The sequence below is a fragment of the Trachurus trachurus genome (genome assembly GCF_905171665.1).
Source record: "Trachurus trachurus genome assembly, chromosome: 9".
In the NCBI taxonomy this organism is placed as follows: Eukaryota; Metazoa; Chordata; class Actinopteri; order Carangiformes; family Carangidae; genus Trachurus; species Trachurus trachurus.
In genome coordinates this window covers 16,339,638-16,352,912 of record NC_139895.1, presented here as the reverse complement: position 1 = coordinate 16,352,912, position 13,275 = coordinate 16,339,638, and the positions used below count along the sequence as shown (strand labels likewise).

General features: G+C 41.4%; 1 protein-coding gene across 1 annotated transcript in view; it reads right to left on the bottom strand.

The window, feature by feature from the left end:
- The window catches only part of cacna1ba (calcium channel, voltage-dependent, N type, alpha 1B subunit, a), a gene marked incomplete at both ends in the record, with an annotated part of 86,720 nt that overhangs the window by 33,092 nt on the left and 40,353 nt on the right, over positions 1-13,275 (bottom strand). The window contains 14 exons of the mRNA XM_083978554.1: positions 552-1,310; positions 2,229-2,264; positions 4,142-4,207; positions 6,009-6,115; positions 6,929-6,996; positions 7,131-7,248; positions 7,336-7,408; positions 8,450-8,581; positions 8,658-8,770; positions 8,875-8,987; positions 9,980-10,195; positions 11,272-11,355; positions 12,628-12,714; positions 13,143-13,258. Of these exons, the coding sequence (XP_083834680.1) occupies positions 552-1,310; positions 2,229-2,264; positions 4,142-4,207; positions 6,009-6,115; positions 6,929-6,996; positions 7,131-7,248; positions 7,336-7,408; positions 8,450-8,581; positions 8,658-8,770; positions 8,875-8,987; positions 9,980-10,195; positions 11,272-11,355; positions 12,628-12,714; positions 13,143-13,258 (2,088 nt within the window). The remainder of the gene's footprint in view (positions 1-551; positions 1,311-2,228; positions 2,265-4,141; positions 4,208-6,008; positions 6,116-6,928; positions 6,997-7,130; positions 7,249-7,335; positions 7,409-8,449; positions 8,582-8,657; positions 8,771-8,874; positions 8,988-9,979; positions 10,196-11,271; positions 11,356-12,627; positions 12,715-13,142; positions 13,259-13,275) is intronic.

Sequence of the window (13,275 nt, the reverse complement as noted above, 5' to 3'; positions counted from 1 at the left end):
CAATAGTGAGAGTCAATGCTGACATTGCGGTGGGCTGCCACAAATGAATCAATGTATGAGAAACAGTGGATTCGGCGACTTGTCACCACTGTCAGTGACATGTTTGACTTAGCTAAAGCTGATGGATCTGGTTAAACATTTACATACCATGGCATCACTGGGAGGATTTAGATTTTATTTTTATTAAGATCCCCATTAGCTGCTACACCTGATAGCAGCTACTCTTCCTGGGGTCCATTAAAAAGTCACATAAAATAATCAAACACACGGATTAAACTAAACTTCCAAATAATATGAAAAGCTGCATGGTAGGATTGAACATATCTACGGTAATCCATTTTAGTTTTCTTCAAAATGTGGACATCTACTGATACTTTCTGATGCAGTGATGACAGTTGACAGCTTGTCACGTTTCTATGTAAAACCAACTGAAGAGAAAGTGAGCAGAGCCCAAAGGTTATCACTTTCTGACTGCACACGATGTAAACAAAGTGAATCCGTATTGGATCAATGCTAAAATGAGTTAATGAAGATTTTGAGATTATTTTCACCTGTGACTCTGGCTCTTCTCTCTCTCATTGGACTCTTCTCCCTCAGCTGTGGATTGGCCCCTGGAATTATGATTCCTGGGTCTCTTCCTCTCTCCGTTGGCCCCACTGTCTCCTCTGGAGTTAACATCCCCGTCCCTGTGAGAAGAACATCCATCTCTGTGCCGCCTTCGCTCTTCCCTGCCTCCGCTGTTTACCGTTCCCTTTCCCACCCGGGACTGCCGGTGTGAGTGATGATGGCGGTGCTCTCTCTCGGGCCTGACTCCTCCGCTGTCGTCCATGGAGCTCTGGTGGTGATGCCTCCTGCCTCCCTCTCGGCTGCGGGATCTCTCGCTCTTCCCCTCTCTGCCCCGGCTGCCGTCGTGGTCTTTGGAGCGACTGTGATGGATGTGGTGTCTTCCGCCAGTGTCGCCGTTATCATTTGTCTCGTCTTTCGTCCTGGTCCGGTCTCTGTGTCGGTGGTGGCGGCGAGGCTGGTGGAGGGTCGCAGGAGGGTCGGCGGCGGTCTCGGCCTCCTCGGGCAGGCAGGGCGTGTGATGGTGGTGCGGTTGGCCCGCGAGCAAAGGCCTGTCGCAAGGCTCCACGAGCAGCGGCCGGTCGTGGTGGCTCTTCATGTCGGGCCGGAGATGGAGGCGGAGACGCTCCTCAGGCTCCAGCTCGCTGTACAGGGCCTCGCAGCTCGCCCAGTTCTGCCTCCTCAGCTGTTTGGTCCTCTGCTCCCACACTGACCTCGTCGTCTTCATTGACTTCTGCTGCTCCTTACTGGGGGAGAACCACAAGAACCAGACAAATCATAACCACTGGAGCACCGATATCACAATAAAATACTAAATGTAAAAAGTAAATTCTTTTCTGTGAATTCTCTACTTTGATGTCAATGGCAGAGTTTTGTCAACAAAAGCTCTCAGCTTTTCCAATGGATACGTTAACAGGCATGGTTCCACTTGAGGTGTGACACATTCAGTGTGTATGCACTTTATACTTCATGGCACATAAAACCAGCTGAAGGTTTTAAACAGTCCCTACATGCTTGGATGATTTACAGTATGACCAAGGTGCAATGGTGCTTTAACGCAGCAGACCGCTGTGTTCGTTTATCACAGTCTACTGTGGAGAGCGTCTGAACAACAGCCAAGCATGGCCATGTCGCCATGCTCTGACATATTCTCTGTCAATGTCTTTTAACACAGTATTTGTGAAATGACTGAACGCATGCACTTTTGATATGTATGAACTTACTAACAACAGAACTATTTCTTTGCTGTACTGCACATACAACTATGCCATTTTTTTAATGTGGCATCTTGTCATATTAGCCACATCTGTACACCGCACAGATTAGAAAACAGAAAATTATTTATTCCATCTTCTCAAAGCTCCATGGTTCAATTACATTCTTCATACTCATCTTAGAGCTAGCACACTGCACTGCACTTCAAAACTCCTGCTACTATAGGAGGGGGATGGACAACATGGAACTGGATTCACTGAATGAACAAAGAAGCCTCTAACATGGTGTGCATGAAAACAATGCAGGGTGGGTCTGTTTCATTTATGTGGTTCTTGTGTTAAGGGATGTAAATAGTGAGAATATGAGTATGTATGTTTTTATGCATGTTATCATCATCATCATCATCATCATCATCATCCACCACCTTGTTAGCAGGCGGTTGGGTTTACCTCAGGTAGTGATGGACTGGGGTGCAGACATAACTCCTACAAACACATAAAGGGAGCAACATTGAAACAAACAGAGGAAGAGAAGGAACTTCAAAAGGGACAGAAAGAAGTTACAGACAGAAGCACAGAGGGAGCAGATAAGCTTCAGAAAAATGACAACATGTACAGTAGAGATGGAAAATTATACAGAAACCCAAAAGAAATTGCTTTTGCTGCGAGGGAGCAGGGGAATAATGAAGAGCTCTGATGTTTGGCTGGCATAACAGTTGTCTGTCAAAGTGTTTGTGTCAGTGTTTCACTACAGGACACATCTCCTGACATAATGAGCCATTACAATGGAGTAACCTAAAGGGGAGGGGAGCATACTGAGGCATCATACTGCTCAGGCTGCCTCCACACTACTACATTTTCAAGAGATGCATCTCTTTTACTACGTTGTTGCCTCCTGTCCACATCCACACCACTCCAGTCCAAAAGGGTTACTCGAGAGCAAGTAGTCTGCTTCCTGTTTACACCAGCTTGCACATGTCCAATGTACATGAGACAGGTGTGTTGGCGTGGGTGGAAGTGTTTGGTTTTTGAAATTAAAATCTAGTAGTGTGGGCCTGAGAGAGCCAGAGTTACACTACAAGTAGTGTTACTAGAATTAGCATCAGTGTGGACTCCTTAGTTGTTCCAAAAATGTGTAGAATTTTTATGAATTAAATCACAGTTCTAAGCAAATCCTCCGAAATATGTAGAACAAAGATAAAGCTTAATCACCAATTCAAAGCACATATTGTGTCTCTCAAATGTTAAACCTACAGTATCAGTTCAACAATGTGCCCTAAAGCTGATTTATACATGTAATTAAACAGTAATGATGAATTATTTTCTGTTGGATGGCAACAGAGTTTGATTATGGCAGAAACTGTTGCAGCCTGCTGAAGCAAACACTGAGTAGTCTGATCATGTGGTAAGGTCTAAGGACTAAGGTTGACGTGTACAAGTGTTTCTGTTGCATTGAAGATGTATTTTCTCAATGTCAACAAATCCAATGGAAAGTCAGCCAAAAACTACAACTAGTAATCAAAGAAATTCATACAGTATGCGCACACGCACACCTTACAGCAGAAACAAAAATGTTTACAGCCTGTCCAAAAGCATTTTGGGTTTCTCCAGCTAATCTCCTCCTCCATGACAACTCTGGATGCAACACCTGTGGACACTTTAATTATGAGGTCTTAAAGTTATGTATAATTGAGTGTTGGTGATAATGTGACTGCCACAAATTGGCATTCACCAAAGTCTCACCTCAATACATGCCTGCTTTCATGGGAATTGTTGACAATATGAAAAATACAAGATTTCACCTGCCATATCCTTAAATAACGGTTTCATTCCACTGGTTTTGTTTTCACATTCATCATTCTGACTCACTACAAATAAGACTGATAAGTGACTCAACAACTGCTGTGTCCAACTTCTGTGAGTCACTCAGTATCTGTCTGTTTCTGCTGAGCAGGTGTTTATCTGTAATAATGTAACAGGTAACAGCAGTTTGGGCAATGAATCATATCACAGACAGCATGAACGATTATATGCAGTATCATGAGATCAAAAAATCATTCTCACACATAAGGATGCTGATCATACACAGTCAGGTACCATGATCACTGAAACACAACCCGGTGATCCTTGCTGATCACAGGGAAATAACAGAAACAGAAGACAGGAATGGGAATACTGAAACACACACACGCAACTCTATCACAAGATGCGAGCATGGAGGACTGTCATGTTCTTCTGGACAGTTTACACAGAAAGATGAAATGACCACACTAGGAGGAGGTAGGGTGTAGCAGCAGAGCAGGAGCGATGGAAGAGGGGCAATGGGAGGATTTAGAAATTGTATCAGAGAGGTAATAACTCACAGTGAGTTAACGCTGCAGATGGATGAGCTGCTAGAATGCGCGTTACCACGACTGCGTGTTAGAAAACTGCACATGCACAAAACAAAAATGGGGGAGGGGGGGACATCATATAGGATGAAGTCAGGGAACATCCAGACACCATTCGACATTAGTCCATTTTCTTCATGTCCTTTAGCCTTTCCTCACATTTCAGTGCGATGGGCGGTCAAAGCTCAGAAACACAACACTGAGACTGAACCAGAAAGGAAATGTCACACAAATAGGCTGTGGGGGACAAATTCTATCTCATTTCACTATTCCAAGGTTTTCTTAGCACTTATACTGTAAATACTTTTAACACTTTTTAAACAAAAAACTATTAACATGTAACATGTCACTACGACTGGTGATGCAGACTGAGTTGTATGGGTACGAGAAAAGGCAGAGTGGTCTGGATACAGAATAATTTCATGGGTGGAGCTGAAAAAATAACGCAGCAGTTACTATAAGTGTTACCATGGGCAATCATGTCAAGTCCACGCTCTATTGAAGTCTATTGATGGGAGATCAGACGAACTTGGCTTCCTTTGACTAAAAACTAAAACTGTGAGTTCAATGATGAAAATTTGTCCCAATGTGTTTTAATGGGTTTATTTAATTGGTCCCACTGGTTTCAGTTGTGGGCAAGAACTTCCACTGACTAGCACACTGCTTTTCACAGCAGGTTTGGAGTAGTCAAACACTGTCCTGGATGAAGAAGTTGCAGGATTTAAAGCTGTGTTTTGTTGTTCTTGTTGGCCACTTGTTGGCAGCCGAGCAAACCCACATCACGGTATTAACTCCCTACTTTAAAATTGCTGTGGTAAGTAACCGTGTCGGCAGTGGCCTATTTACACTTCTCTTGGTCTCCAGCAGCTCCAATATATTGTTCTCTACCTGCTTCTACTCCAAAATGTCCACCAACTAGTTTGTCAGGTCATTCACTTAAGATTCATCACAATTTCACTGTCCCTGTAGTTGATAAAGGTACAGTATATGTCCATCTATCCATTACCTACAGTTTACTGTTTACTCCTGAAGGTTTTGGTGGGGGTTAGACAGACAGACAACCACTCACACTCACATTGACACCAACAGCAAATTCAGAGTTTAATTCATCCTAAACTGCATGTATTTAGACTTCACTCAGCCAGACAAACCCAGCCCTGTCCTGTTTACTGTAAAACTGAAAGCTATGAGGTAAAGGATGCTGAAAAGCTCCATAAAGCTGAATATATTTTGTGCAATGGTTTAACTGAAATACCTAAATACTTTAAGGAAAATATTAGGGGGACCTAAACTAACTTGAAAGAAAATGTTGTGTCCTTTGTGTGTAATCTTCTTCATTGGCATTCAACCCCAAAAAGAAGTTCCAAAGAGGCTCAAAAACTCTTTAAGGTTCAACTCCACCAATGAGATTATTTATGCCTGGGAAGAAGCACCCATTATGTTTGTGTTACACAACCTCTATGTTCACAAATGAGCCTTCACAGTAAACACATAACAGTAATAATAGTTTGTTACAAAATACAGAGTATACAGATCATGTTGCTGTTCTTCTACAGTTGGCAAAGGAGAGTTTACCTGAAACATTTATGGTTTGATACATTTTATTGTATGTTGACTGCTATGAACAACAACAAAAATGATAATCTAAACTGACAAGAACTAAGACAAAACAATGACCTTGGCCTTGCAGACATACTGATGAACTGGCTTTAGTGTGTGGGCAGTAGGTTAGCTGTAGAACAAACCCCTGAACCCCTGTGTGTCTCTTCTGTGACTGTGTGTTAGTGAAAGTGCAGAGATTTCAGAAAGCCGGAAAAATCATTAGAAGAGGTTGACTTACGCTGTGATGGAAATGTTTGCGGCTGACATGGGGCTGACCTCCTTTACCTCCTTGGCCTTCTGCAGGGCAAGTTTCTTATTGATGGCCTCCTCTTGCTCCTCTTCATCCTAGACAATATTTGCAAAAACATACATACAAACAGTACATACAGCAAGTCTTTTCTTTTTACCCGTTTACCCGTTGTTCTGATCATTTGAGCCACTAATTTTACGCATTTGTTCCTGTTTTGGAAAGCCGGTCAGTTACATTCTGCTACCTATTGTTTCACAGTAAAAGTCTTACAATCTTACAGTACTTCAGTGGGCCTCATCCAACACATTACTGGTAGGTCTTTAATGTGGACAAGAGTCGCTACCTCACAGTTCTTTCTGCCTCAAATCAGTCAAGTTGGAGGAAATATGACCACAGTCTCTCGTTCCTGAGTTAGAGCATTGAATAATGGCCAGAAGTGTTTTTTCAGAGCAGAGTATGATGTCACACTGAAATTGAAACTTGACCTCTTGGATATAAAATGTAGTCACTACCTACGTTTTAGTCAAATTTTGTTATTATTTGTGTCTTATTATTATTATGCAAGTTATGACCAAATGTTTTGTGAAGTCATGGTGTGTCAGAAGTGATGAAATTCCCCCTGGATTTTCATGATAAATTGCATTTACAAAATAGTCACAAGGGTTACACTCACCTCTGACCCTGACACCTAAATCTAATCAGTCTATCCTTGAGTTCTAGTGAATGTTTGTGCCAAATCTGAAGAAAATCCATCAAGGATTTACTGAGATATTGCATCTACGAGAATGGGACGGATGAACCAAATCACCGGAAAGAGTCCACTTTCATTGTTCAGCAGCTAAATAGAAATCATAATATGAGAAACCCTGAGAGTCCAGGATATATTAAGCCATAATCAAATACTGCACCTTTGTGAGCTCCTGGGCATTTGCAAGATTATCAACAGCAATGGCCAAGAAGACATTGAGGAGTGTGTCTGGTCATTTGTGGTTTCAGGAAAAGCTCAAATGACTGATAAACACATAATCAATATTTACAATTGCAGTTGTTCTTCAAATATATGATAAACCTCCACAGAGCTGTAAGGCTGTTTGAATCGATTGAGGATACAGTTTCCGAAGAGAGTGAGAACGATGAAATAAATGGAGGAGAACATTCCCCCGTGAACGCCCCCCTGTGATTCGATCCCGTGGTACATGACTGCATTCCAGTCTTCTCCGGTTAGGATCTGTAGGGGAGACACAGCCTGGTTTCTGAGTCCAGTTCAGAGGTTCAAGCAGAGCAGGATAAAAAGCATCACGAAGTTGACCTTTACCTGGAAGACTGTGAGAATTGCTGCTGGGAATGTGTCAAAGTTTGTTGTTGGCGTCTCATCTTCAAAATTAAACCTGCAGGGAAAATAAATAAATAAATAAATCCTAAAGCCACGACACACAACATGGTGACATTCACTTCTCCGCAGCAGCTTACTGTCCTCGCCATGAGGCTGCTGCACAGTATTTCAGTGTAATATATACCTGTTATGATTGTGTCATCTGAGCGCCTAGTCTTTGTGACCTTTTGGCTGATCTCAGAGTGTTTAATCCTGTCTAATGGATGACTTGCTCAGATGCTGACATTTTGTATTTCTGTCTGCCTACTGGGACCTAATTACATCTACCTCCAATTTTAGGGATGCAAATGGTGAGGGGCTGGAAACGGCAGCAGAATCTGTCTTGTACAGTCTCTAAATCCATGAGAATATTTCCTCTGTCTGGATCTCATTATCAGACAACCAGAAAGGAAGAAGGGGAAACTGCATTTGCTTCCAAGCTTACCAAAAAATGTTTTTATTTTCATCTAATCCTGGTTGTTTTTTTATTTGACTTTGATAAGTCCATATTTCTAAACGTTCAGTTAATCATTGTTGCATTTTAATAGTCCGTTTTTACCTTGTGTACTTAATGTCTCACAATTTCTATGAGCAAAAAGATCTTGGGGTGGTGCGTGGCGCAGTGGTTAAAGCGGCTGCCCCATGCACTGTAGAGGCTACAGTCCTCAACGCAGGCGTCCCCGGTTCGAATCCCGCGTTGGGCAGACCTTTCCTGCATGTCGTTCCTCCTCTCTCTGCCTCCCCCTTTCCTGTCTATCTCACTATGTGCTATCCAATAAAGGCAAAAAGCCAAAAAAATATACTTAAAAAAAAAAGGAAAAAAAAGATCTTGACAGGACGGGCGCTAGCCATTATTCCTCTTTAACCCTTTAAACTCTTTGTCTGTTCAGCTTTCACAGCTTTTCTGGAGACATTTCAGAACAAGCTAAACCACAATAACCTCACCTAGTGGCTGTCTGCTTCCTCCACTATGACTCGTTTCATTTAAATCCTTGTTTATCCGGAGTCGTATTACATATGAGCCATTAGTGTGATCACTGTCATCATTAATACTCACTGGCCACCAAACAGCTGCATGCCCAGCAGAGCAAATACCACAATGAAGAGAAACAGCAGGAACAACAGGCTGATGATGGATTTCATGGAGTTGAGAAGGGACACCACCAGGTTCCTCAAAGAGTTCCAGTACCTGCACACAGAGAAGCTGTTAGATATCCAACATGACCAAGAGTTCCCAGCACACAGACATGGTTCCGATAACTCACTTGGTGACTTTGAAGATCCTGAGCAGTCTCAGAGCTCGCAGGACACTGATCCCAAATGAAGCCCCAGGTTTGATGGCGGCCCAGATCACCTCAAAAATACTCCCAATAATCACCTGTGAACACAGCTGGATCAGTACAGAAGTTTTCTTTTTCAAATACTTAACAACAATCTTGAACATCAGTGACTGTGAACTCCCAGCTGAATGAGGCCACTCACCCCAAAGTCAAAACAATTGAATGAGGAGTGGAAGTAGTTCTGGGGTCCCAGGCCGTACATTTTCATGAACATCTCTGCCAGAAACAGGCCCAGGAATACAAACTCAGCCAGGTCTGCCCAGGTAGAGGAAGAAAACACACAAATCAATGTAGCTTTAGGGCATAATCACTGTCACTCTCCCATGTTGGAGCGTGTGAGACATGTGTTTGCTCATGTGTTTCTGTCGTTTCCCTATCAATGTCTAAGACAACACAGCAATGTTTTTATTTGACAAAGAAGAAAACAAAAGGAAGCAGATGTCAAATATCACACTGTAATATCACTAAATAACTAAATGACTAAGGTCATGTTTGTGAATTTTTCCCTTTCACAGCTCACACTAACAGGCTAGCATTACATCCTACTCCCGTTATCTCATGTTACTCCCCATCATCTCGGGTGAAAAACAGCCTATTATCCTGTTATTAACAAAACAATTTGTGACCCTGGGATAATGAAGTATAAGCAGAGAAAATATTGTTTTGAAATAAGATAAGATAATGAGATATTATCAAGTGATATATGAGGTCATTCTGGCTTGGTACAGCTCATCGCTTATTAACAGTATGTAATTATGAGGAGAAAGCAGCTTTGTTATCTCCAGATTGCAGGATGAGTATCTGGTTATCTTGATATAACAAAAAAACTTTTTTCTCCTGACAATATCTCATTATCTTAAGATAACGATCTTTGGTATCTTGAGATATCCAGATAACAAAATATTTGTGAGTCGGGCCTGTCTCTGCTTCCGTAGTAATGTGTTTTAATGTAATGCTTCTAAGGCCGTATCAGACATTTAAAGGTATTTAGATGTATTGCAATCTTTGACATTATCCACCATAAATTACTGGTAGCAGAACAAGTGGGGTGGGTGAAACCTTTTAGGGGAATAGAGGATTTTACTGATTATGAGTTCAAGTTTTTTATTTGTAAGAGTTATTACTTTGTTTCATTTTGATTTATCTGTGCAGCAGGAACCAGGTCAATGGCTAATATGCACAACTGGTATAATACAATAATACTAATAAATAATGACACAGTATTTGTTTGGGTTACTCATGCTCACATAGGGCAAAGGTGAGCCACTCAGGCTGGTCATAGTGTACTATGGCCACACACAATGTGTTGAGCCCAACCAGGCACAACACAGTCCAGTAGAAGCTCTGGGACTTGACCAGACGACGGATGGTGAAGCGGATCCTCTTCTCTTTCCTCCTGAAGTAAGACGAGCTCTCGTTCTTGCTTTTCACACTAGCTCGGGCAAACGGCGACCCTGGGGGGGCAGTTGGGACAAAACATACAAAACGGCAATAAAGTTACCAAGCCTAAGACTGAGGTATTCTCACCAAATCCCGACTAGGTTTGAGTGGAGTTACTTTCAACCTGGGCCTTGGTTCTACCATCAATACAAGATTCGACTAATGTCACACCAGAGCAACGTATTTAAGTCTACGGCCCAGCATACCTCTTATAGAGGTGAGTTCCATTGCCACAGTGCGACTGAAAGAATGAATGTGATATAATTTACTTATTCAGTACATTCTCCATATTGTGACAAGCTCTAACTGTGATGTAACCACAGTGAAGCCCTGGGCTCTTTGAGATCACAGTGTCGTAGTCTTCATGTCTCCTCTCTCTGCTCCCATTTAGCCCGTACTATATTAAACCCTCTGTAACTTAAATCAAGCCCAAATGTCAAGTGGGACAGGACACAAGGAGGAAGGAGAAAAATGGTTCTATTAGAATTTCATTAGTGGCACAGGAAGACGAGTGGGCTAATTATTTCCTCGTCTATTTTAATCCAGACATCTGACTCTGACGGTAACACCTCCAGGCCGATACCAACACATCACAGTAAAAACAGTGTTCTCTTTTTAAACTCTGCGACAAACAGTGTGTTTCTCAGTGACTTTTATCAAAATGTCATTGGATTATTAGATTTCATTTGACAGCTAATGAAGAGAGAAATAGGAAACATGGCCAGAGAGCCTGGGAATCACGAGCACTGGACAGATATGACATGTACAATATATAGCCTGAGAACACAAAGAAATGAAAATTAAATTTCTTTTACTCGTGAAGTGTATTTCTTTACTATTAAAGGTCTGTCCATGTAATCATAAAGCTGGTCTAGGTTCTATACAGTATCGAAGCCTCAGTCCACAGCGAAATGCACACAATTTTTACTTGTAATAGGACTTTTATGACTATTATGACTTGGGAAGGATCATGTCTCTTTACAATCATGTTTTTGTGTTTATCTTTCAAGTTCAATCTTTGTCATCATTTAGCTCTTGGTAATAAGTTTGGAGACTTGGAGTAAGATGGTAAATGTTGTATGTCAGGTATCATCCTCACCAACAGATGAGATGTCAGTGAAGTGATCTTCGCCTTCCTCTGCGTTGATGAGGTCATTTTTACTCTTCTTCGTCCTTTTTAGCACTGCAAATATAATATAGAAAAAGATCAATACACAAGCAAAAAACTGATGTAACTATTTTTCGTAACTATTGTTAATCTGTTTACTATTATTTTTATTGTTTTTGCTTTAATTCAGCTCATCATTCTCCACTATGTAAATGATAAATGACCTGCACATATACGGCGCTTCTCTACTGTATACCACTCAGTACGTTCATCCATTTACACACACGTTTGTACATCAAAGCCATAAACACACACTGCTGGAACAGTATCCTGCCCTAGGAGACGTCAACACACAGGGGAATACGTGTGAGTAAACACACACAAACACACACACGTAAGTCTAACAATATGGATCCTGCCACTTACCTTACCTCGCAAATTTTCATCAGTAGCTAGCTAGCTGTTATTATTGTGAGCTGTGACAGTTGCCGTTGATAGTTTTTTATTGTGTCTTGTATTCACAGGGATGAGGGGAGTTCGGTTTTGCTCTGAGATACTGGAGGTCTAGTGCAACATCTAAGGGCAGTGATGCTCATTTCCAGAACCTTTAAACATTAAAGTATGTTGTATCATTTGATACTATTAATAATTAAACACTATTAATATTAATATATTATTTTTTTGTATTTTTAATATTAATATTAAACTATTAATATTAAAAATATTGTATTAAGTATATCAATTTTAAGTATGTACTATATAAGTATGAAGTGGTTTGAGGAGCCAGGAACTACAATTCATTAACTAATGAAACCAAAACTGTGTCAAGCCGATTTTAATTTGCTAAATCAAGTAACTCAATAGTGTATTTAATTTGTGGATTTACTGTTGATATTTCTCCATATTGATATTCTTGCTAATTAGCGTTTCAGACACACATCGGAAAAAGACTATACTGCGTTTTTTTGTATGTTCATGTTTATGAGCACAGCTGCACTAATGCAAGACAGCTTGTGACGGTAATGTACTGAAAAAGTTAGTGATGCAAAAATAAGGGGGAAAGGAAAAGGAAAAGACCACCAGCTGCTACAGACAAAGACTAAAATTTGAAATGTTGATGAAACAAAATGCACCTCAACAGAGCAGCTGTCACAGCATCAGCAAAAAGCTCAATGATATGACCCTAATAGTTGTGTCTTTTTAGATACAAGCTCTCTGTGTGTGCTGATTCAGCTCTGGTATATTTAGAACACATGATTATGCCTCTAACATGGCACTAAAACTGTACAGTGTTGGATTTCTTTAAACAAACTGGTTATGATGGACTCTAAACACAGCAGTACTCACCAGAGTTGTTGTGTTTCCTTTTGTACCAAGCTCCATCTACAGATTTCTCCTCTGCATTCTTGTCTTCTTCAGCCAGCATCACCTCCTCTGCAATACAAGTCCACACTTCATTTTAAACATGTTAGCTCATATTTGATGTCAGCTTTGCAGTTTACATCACATTACAGATAATTAGTTTATTTTAAAATGTTAACTGTTAAAGCCTTTCTGGGTGGAGTTTGTATGTTCTCCCTGTGCCTGCATGGGTTCCCTCCACCCATAGATGTGAACGTGAGTGAGTGAGCCTCGTCAGTCTGTGATAGACTGGCGACCTGTCCTGGTTGTACCCCACCCTCACCTTGTGTCAGCTTGGATTTGCCTCCGGCCCTGCATGGTCAAGTGGTAAAGCTAATGGATGTATGCGAGTGTGTGTGTGTGTGTGTGTGTGTGTGTGTGTGTGTGTGTGTGTGTGTGTGTGTGTGTGTGTGTGTGTGTGTGTGTGTGTGTGTGTGTGTGTGTGTGTGTGTGTGTCTGACCTGCTTTGCAGATCCACTCCAGGTATCCAGTTAACTCTCTCTCTATTTGCTGTTGTCTGCGAAGCTTCAGGAATTCTTGCCTCTTCTCCACTCGTTCTCTCTCCTTGGCAAACTCCCTGTAGAAACCACAAAG